We start from the raw sequence: 8,207 nt of genomic DNA, 5'->3' as shown, positions 1-8,207 counted from the left end.
TCCTGAGAGATGCCTTTCTGGGAGGCTCACATAGGGAGCTCGGGCCCAGAGGCAGACCAGAGAAAGGAAAAGGAAACACATCCGGAATTCTCTGTGCCCCTTTCCAAATTTGCTCCACTTCCATCTCCGTATTAGTAATCCCGAAGCGAAATCCACAGGTGAAAAGCAGGGGCAGACAGAGGAAATAAGGGGCGGATATAGCAGGTTTTCCAGGGAAAGGCAGAAAGAGATTAGGACAGAGTAATAGAAAACCAAGAAGATCAGACTGAATCTCATGTAGAGGGACAGAGACACCACGAGCCCTTTTCCATCCTCACTGGCTCTTGCCACCCAAGCTGCCTCTCCTAGTTTCAACCTGTCCACCCTTCTCTCTCGGGAAAGGGACACAGAGCTAGTCCCCCTCTGGGTCGGCGGAGGCCTGGGCACCGTCAGGGATGGGAAGAGAAAGTAGCCTCTGTCGCCCAATCAGCGCGTGTCTTCGCCACCCGGGACGGTCTCCTCCTCGGCCAATCGCAGCTCAGGGCTCCTGATCAAGCTTTGGGTGAAAGAACTAATAAATGCTCCCTAGTCCGGATCCCTGCACTCGGTGTCACGACGGGAGGAGACTTGGGACGTGTTCCTGCCTCGTCACCACCCTCCCTCACCGGATCTTCGTGGTGTAGTGAGCACCTTTGCCAGTAGCCCCAGCTGAGGGGCCGATCTGCTAGACTCGCACCAAACTTGTCCGCCCTGGGCTTGGGATCCTGCACTCAAGGGACTCCTCTGGAGCTTGTGGACTTGGATCTATTAGCGCCCCCCTCCCCGCGCCCCGCCTCCCTCTCCTGCCTTTTTTGGGGGAGGAGCTCTCCGAGATCCGGAGAGTTCCCGAGGGTCACCCGCCGCACTGAGCTCGCTTTTTCGTCTCGCCTTCACCTGGATATAATTTGCGAGCGAAGCTGCCCCCAGGATGACCACGCTGGCCGGCGCTGTGCCCAGGATGATGCGGCCCGGCCCGGGGCAGAATTACCCACGCAGCGGCTTCCCGCTGGAAGGTATGTTAGGGCCTCAGCTCATCCGGATCCCCGGGCCTGGGATTGGCTGCCGCACCCCAATCCTGGTCTCCAGGGCCTCCACTCGTGCCTTACTGGGAGCCTCTTCCCTTGGTACTTCTCAACCCAAGAAGCAAAAGTGGGGAGGGGGTTCTCGTGGAGAGCGGGAGAAGCCCCATTTCACGTTCTGGCTGCAAACGGAGCGCTAAGCTCACTACAAGCTCTCGGAGCTTGCCTGGCCTGCTCCTGCGGGCTCCACTTTGCCCTGTTGTTTCGGAGTTGCTGCGGTGAGAAAGGTGAACAAGCTTCGCAGCGCCGGAAGCAAGTTCTCTTTCTGTTCACCTAAAGGTGCTACGAAATTGTGCGGGCTGCGTTCACCTTTGAATAACTACTATTAGTTCGGCAAGAATTTTCCTGCTGTGAAAAATGCTGGTGGCCCTTCCTAGTTGAAAAGTTTTAGCATTGATTAGCAAATTCCATTCAACTCAAGTGGCATCTCGAAGTTTCTAAAATGTTTGGCAATGCCTTTCCGTTTGCTTGAAGGTGCTGGGAAATTTCGGGGAGGTAGAAATTACTGCAAACCTGAACCCGGCCAAATAATTTGGGAAGTAAAAGCAGGAGGCTGGAGTTCTAGAGGATCCCTTCGACCTCGATCCAGAGTAAAACGTGACGTGCAAGGGCGGTCATTTCGGTGGTGGTGTCCACAACTAGGCTCGCTGCTAGTTTTATTTCTTAAGTGTAACAGGTGATACTTGCTGTCACCTGTGTCACCTGAGCCTCCCCAACTCTTGCTTACTATACCCTTATCGGGAAACACTAAAGCCTTCTCAGGACTTTGAGGCAGTTATCGCAAGACATTTTAGACATCAGTCCTAGGTCTCCCTCCAATTTGCAGCACAGCCCCCTCCTCCGCTCCCCCCCCCCAAAAGAGAAAATACAGTTTCTCTACAGCCAGTTACCTTGTTCCGATCGCTCAATTTCCAAAAGATTATATAACCTTGCATTGGGTAATTATTTAAATAAATAGAACCTTAAGGGTCCGGGACTGGGAGCCCAAAGCTTGGTGGTTTGTGTTTAACTGTCACAGGCAAATTGGCCAGAAGGCTGCAGGATTAGGTTCTTTTTGCTGCTTTCTATTCTTCCTAAATGACTTTCTCGGGCTCTCTCTTTACGCCGTCTCTTCCCAGTGTCCACCCCCCTTGGCCAGGGCCGAGTCAACCAGCTCGGAGGAGTATTTATCAACGGCAGGCCTCTGCCCAACCACATCCGCCACAAGATAGTGGAGATGGCCCACCATGGCATTCGGCCTTGCGTCATTTCTCGCCAGCTTCGCGTGTCCCACGGTTGCGTCTCTAAGATCCTGTGCAGGTACCAGGAGACAGGCTCCATCCGACCTGGTGCCATTGGCGGCAGCAAACCCAAGGTGAGCCCGGGGCCTGGTTTCGTGGACTTAGGGCCTGTGATCCAGCGGGTGCAGAGTGGGCGCGTTCTAAAGAGAGCAAGGGACTTTCAAAGGGCGCTCGTTTTCAAATCTAGGAAGGAGTGTGTGTGTGTGTGTGTGTGTGTGTGTGTGTGTGTGTAGAACTCAGTTGTTATGGTTGTTGTTGGTCCTTCTACACTGAAAAAGGCTGGCACTTTTTAGCAAAGGAAGATTAACTTTAGTTTTTAATGCCTGGGAGCATTAGAACCCCCATCAAGTTATTTCCCCGATTTCCGACTTCCCACAGAGTCTTCGCACTCACTGCACTGACTTCCTAGAATGAAGTTAAACACCTCGGTTTAATTCTTGGATAGTTTCTTTCCCAGCTTTGAATCTCCCTCCCTTGCAAATTGTTCTCAAGAAGTCAAAAGTCAGGGCTGTTAAGATGTGTGTGTGTGTGTGTGTGTGTGTGTGTTTTAATAATAAGCCTCTTGACTCCATTAAACAAATCAATTTAGTGAGATCCTCCATTTATTTTAGTTTTCTTTGAAAAAGCAAGAAAGTTCTGCTGGCTAGGGAGTGTGAAGAGATCATACAGGGTCTGCCTTCTCTTTGGATTATGCAGAGAGGCCGGTATAATTTTTTTTTCTAGTTGTGGCGGGGGCAGGTGTGTGTGTGTGTGTGTGTGTGTAAAATCAAATGGGCTATATGGCATACTGAAGACTCCCAAACACAGTCCCTCTCCCTCCCTATTTTCTCTCCTAATCTGAGAATCTTAGGACACAGTTTTTATTTAAGTGGGTGGAAGAGTCATCCTTTCAAATTATCCATGTTTGTCTAATTGAAAACAGCAGCAACGACAATAACAACACAAGAACCTGGATACACGTCCTTTTAAATCTCACCCAAATCTGCCCTTAGCTTAGATCTGATCTCCATGGAACTTATCTAATTTATTTATTTATTTATTTATTTATTTATTTATTTATTGCTGCTCTTTCAAACATTCTCCTTTTAGTTTCGTTTTTGTGCAGATTCCGAGAGGGTTTTCTAGGTACCAGAAAGTACAATCCTCCCTCACCTCCAAGCTGTTAGATTTTTTTTCCCCTTAATTTAATTTGGTTCCCGAGCCTCTCTGGGCAGGTGGAGGGTCTCCAGGCTGCACCGAGTGGGATAATTTCCTGTCATCTCCTTTCTAAACGGAATTAAAGTCCTTTGGCTAAGCAGAGGGACATTCTCAGAAAATACAAGAAAGAGCATCAGAAAAGTCACGAGGTTGAGGCACCGTGTCTGACCCAGGATATTGGGTACCAATGCACTATCCTCCTATTCTCTTAAAGCAGGTGACAACGCCTGACGTGGAGAAGAAAATTGAGGAATACAAAAGAGAGAACCCGGGCATGTTTAGCTGGGAAATCAGAGACAAATTACTCAAGGACGCTGTCTGTGATCGGAACACTGTGCCCTCAGGTATTGGGTCCATTAACTTCTCCCGGAGGCGCGACCGTCAGGCTCATACTCCAAAGGGTCGTGCCAGCCATAAAATCACCCCAATTATCCATCTTGGCTATTGGGAGGCTGACCTGAAATATTTACAAGCCAGACATTCTTAGTGTTTTATGGAGCAGTGGGTGAACTGCTGGTCCCCAGGGTGGCGGGTGGCGTCTTGGGAGATGACCTCTGAGGTCCCCCCACACCCCCCAAGACAGATTTCTGCTAAGAAGGCTGGAAGGAAATGCGGGGCGCAGACCAAATGATTATTAATATTGATGTTCCCTTCTAAAGAGAAACAAATGTTTTGGTAACTTTCACTGAAGGGAGATCCAAGCGGTACCAGTGGAGAGTTGGCTGAGGAGCTAAAAGGGTGAAAAATTCGGGCCGGGCATGATTTTCCCAAGAGTTCCTGGGTCCGACCAGCACCGTGGCAGCTTGGGAGAGGTCCAGGGGAAGGGAGGACCAGCGCTGGGCCTGCGCGCGGGAAGAGTTTGTTTTTAATTAAAAGGAAACTCCCTTTTTTCCCCCTCTGTAAGAACGATATATTTCAGAGCATGGATTTGTTTACCAGACTGGAATCTGGAAAAAATAAATCGGGAGAATGCATTTTTCTTTTGATTTTTACAATAGGGAGTGATTCTGCAGTTGAAACTTAAACCCTTTCTATCCTCAAAACAAGTTGATTTGCAGGCGACAGGCCCTCTGTGGTTCTTCTTCCCAGACCTTTGCGGGGGACCAGTGTCTTCAGGTGGGGAGGGGGGACGGTGAAGGGTGAAGCTGGCGGAAGAAGTCTCTTTAGAGTGTTCAGAGACAAGTAGCCAACGGATCGAGAGCGAGCGGGACAGGAGAAACCTTCCTCGGTTGTTCTGAATTGGAGGTGCGAGATCTTCAGGTTTCATCTCCAGTCTAAGTAATTAAAACCCCACGAAAGTGTGAGGGTTTTAAAGTACGATGGAGACAGAGAAAAGCAATTTAAGACCGAGAGAAGGCAGAAGCCCGGGATGCTGCTCACAGATGCAGAACATAGCACTGAGCCCTGCTCAAGGGTAGGGAGAGGGATGAGTACCTTAGCTGGGCCTTTGAGGTGTCTTTTGGGATCTTTCCCCCTCCTCCCATGCTTCTCAATCGTGTGCGCTCCCTTCCTCCTCTTTTCTCCAGTGAGTTCTATCAGCCGCATCCTGAGGAGTAAATTTGGAAAAGGAGAAGAGGAGGAGGCGGATCTAGAAAGGAAGGAAGCAGAAGAAAGCGAAAAAAAGGCTAAACACAGCATCGATGGCATCCTGAGTGAGCGAGGTAAGGGGGCCCAGTGGGAATGAGCGCGCTGAGATTTGTGGTCTGCGCAACCGCAGACCAGCAGTGGCTCATCTCAGAGCTCACCTCCGGCTTCGGTTACAGCCATCGCTATCGGGAAGGACATTCAAGTGAAAGGCCAGAGAGGTACTTGGCGTTAAAAAAATCTTCTCTATTCTAATTTTTATTTTAATTTCCTGGCGAGCAAATCCAGCGTTTCCTATATGATCGGCTGAGTGCTGTACCTCTGAGCCACATCCCAACAATGCTAAGTCCAATTTATTGTGAGTTTTATTCTCCACCATTTTTAGTTCCTTAGAGTTGGGAAGTCTGAAATGAGTTGCAGGTGGACACTTTCAAGATGGAAACTAAAATTCTCTGAAAAATTACATGGGCCGAGAATGTGGGGGTAACTAATTAAGTCTGAGAACTTGAAGTAGCTTTTACACTCTGGGAAAACTGCATGTGGGAGGGAATTAATGAGAATATGGTTCTTTGGGGCAGTGGGAGCATAAAGATGCCTTATCCCTGATGATTATAAATATGTGTGTGCATGTGTGTATATAAGCTGGCCACTTTTCATTTGTTTTCAAGAGGGATGAGGTTTAACCTGTATGTGTCTGGCAATCTCCTGTACCCAAGTGGTGGGTTATATCTTTAAAGGATCTGTGTACTTGAGCCCCTAGTGAAGTTAGACCCTTTGTCCCCCAGGGGTACAGACCACCCAGTCCTTGTTGGCTGTGACCTGTCAGCACCAAGAGAAAAAAATCTCCCTTTAGGGGATCAAGAATTATATAGGCTGTTTCCCTATTATATGTTTGGAGTCATCTCCGAACATAAAAATTTGTAAAAAGAAAGAACCCTTTTTTCCACCAGGGACTTTCTGAAATGGAAGAGGAGGAAGATAAGTGTCTTCATAGATCTAGTACCACAGACTGGATGTTTCTATTCCTCTACCTTGGGACAATTCTGGCCTTCCAGGAAAGCTGCTTTCCAACCAATACAAATATGCTGCTTCTTCACTATCTAGAGTTGGATGTTATTGACCAAATGCCGGAGCTTTTGATAGAGGGAAGCCCAGATGCTCTGGGACACACATATGATCAAGAAAAGGCACCCCAAATGAAAGGCGGTTAAGCAGAGAAATAGCACACGCTGTCGCTCCTCTGTCCTTACTGCAGCGGGTGGGGATGTGGGAGCTAGCACACGCTGTCGCTTACTGCGGGGGGGGGGGGGGGGAGCTTCTGTGAACTCGTTGTGAGCCAGGAGAACGTTCCTGGTCACCTTTGTTTTTATTCCAGCCCTAGCTGCAGTTTAGAGGTGCTAGGATAATAGAAGGCAGGGGCCGAGGACCCAGACTTCTAGGCCGGATGGGCTCCCAACGCAGAGGCTAGAAGGGCCTTTAGTTATGGGAGAGGCCTTGCTGGGATCCATGGCTTAGCTACTTGTTGCTAGAAGTGGCAGGCAGGCAGACCAGCCGCTTGCCCACAGCGGCAACAACCGAGGCCCAGGAGACAAAACGTCCCAAATGAGCTGGTCAAACATTTGTACAACTTTTCCAGCGTTTACAAAGAAGGCCTTCTCTACACAATCTACACTTGGAGATGAACTTGGGAGACAAAGCCTGGAGAGTCCATTGAAACTCACACTTTAGCTTGGCCCAGACAAAGCTGCAGCTCAGAGCAGCGTGATGGGAACAAAGGAAGGCAACCTTTTTATAATTCAAGGAGAAAAGAAGAGAAAACAGCTCCACAAAGGGCCCAGAATAGACATTATGGGCTTGCAATGAGGGATGAATTATTCAATGAGCCCCAGTAGCTGCCGAGCCAGGAAGTTTTATGGACTCTCCAGCGTGGAAAAAGTGGCCATTTCACCTACAAAATGTTTCTAGTCTTTTGGGTCGTCTAGCTAGGCCGGTTGCCATTCAAGGGCAATTGCTACCATTTTTAAAATCAGAGTGTTTCCCTCAGTGGGGGCTGTGTCCTTGAAAACACACACACACACACACACACACACACACCCTCAGAAGCTGAAGTCTAATTTAATTTGGGGTTGTCAAGGAAGACGCAGCCTGGGTCCCTTTAGTGCCTCCAGCTTCCTTTCCGGATGAACCCTAGAGGGCAAGAGGGGCCCAGAGAAAGGAAAAGAGTAAGATGCAGTTTGAAGTCTAGAAACCTCAAATATCCCCCTCCCTCTGTTGTTTGGGCATCAAAAGTCTCTCGCGGTCTCACTTGTAAAATAGAATGGATGTTGAGAAAAGGGCTCTCTGATTCCTGGCAAAGGGGAGGGAAAAGCTGGTGGAGGAGGGACTTTCGTGTGTCCCCACCACTGCTGTGTGCTTTTGCCAGATGGGCCTGGTACCTGCTGCTGAGACTGGCTATCCTGGACACAAATTTGGCCTGGGGTCTGCTTGGCAGACGCTTGGATGCAGGGAGAAAAGCACCCAGAAAGAGGTCAGAGGCGCCCTCTTCTTTTCACGATCTTGTCCCTTTTTCTAAACGGTCCCCTCTGTCTTTCCCAATTTTCCTTTCCTCTTGTCCAATCCAAGAACTGCGCAGCCGCACAGGCAGCGTGTGCATCCTGCCGGGCGCTCAAAAGCGACCCAAAGCTCTATGCACCCCTGCCGACCTTCTTGCTTTAGCACCCTGGTGAGAAAAGGAGTGCGCGTCCGGGGACCTTCCACCCCTGCCCCTGGAGCAGAAGCGCGGACGTAGCAGGCGCAGCCAGACCAGGGAAGTCCGAGCTTAGGCACCCCAGGCTGTGGCAACTCAATGGGCGCCTCTGTTCCTCCCCCGGCGCGGCAGAGCGGGCCTGCGGGCGCCGCCACAATAGCTCGGGCCCCCGCTGCTGCGCCCTGCGCCAAAGCGCCGCGACGCCCCTCCCCGCGCTCCGGCCGGCCCGCAGCTTAGCTCGCCCGGCTGCAGCCGACTCAATTGCCTCCTTTATGTCCCTCTCACTTTCATCTAGACACAGCC

The 8,207-nt window shown here is 50.1% G+C and overlaps 1 protein-coding gene across 2 annotated transcripts in view; it reads left to right on the top strand.

The window, feature by feature from the left end:
* The first annotated feature begins 559 nt into the window (after positions 1-559).
* The window catches only part of Pax3 (paired box 3), a 96,389-nt gene continuing 88,741 nt past the window's right edge, over positions 560-8,207 (top strand). The window contains exons 1-4 of one of the 2 annotated variants that reach the window (XM_021156768.1): positions 560-1,031; positions 2,216-2,451; positions 3,789-3,918; positions 5,101-5,235. In XM_021156768.1, coding sequence (XP_021012427.1) covers positions 947-1,031; positions 2,216-2,451; positions 3,789-3,918; positions 5,101-5,235 — 586 coding nt within the window. In that variant the 5' untranslated portion in view covers positions 560-946. The remainder of the gene's footprint in view (positions 1,032-2,215; positions 2,452-3,788; positions 3,919-5,100; positions 5,236-8,207) is intronic. The other variant, XM_021156775.2, reaches the window with a different exon arrangement.

This window comes from Mus caroli, chromosome 1, assembly GCF_900094665.2.
Source record: "Mus caroli chromosome 1, CAROLI_EIJ_v1.1, whole genome shotgun sequence".
Classification (NCBI taxonomy): domain Eukaryota; kingdom Metazoa; phylum Chordata; class Mammalia; order Rodentia; family Muridae; genus Mus; species Mus caroli.
Note: the sequence above shows the minus strand (reverse complement) of the source record. Positions and strands in the feature narration are given on the sequence as shown.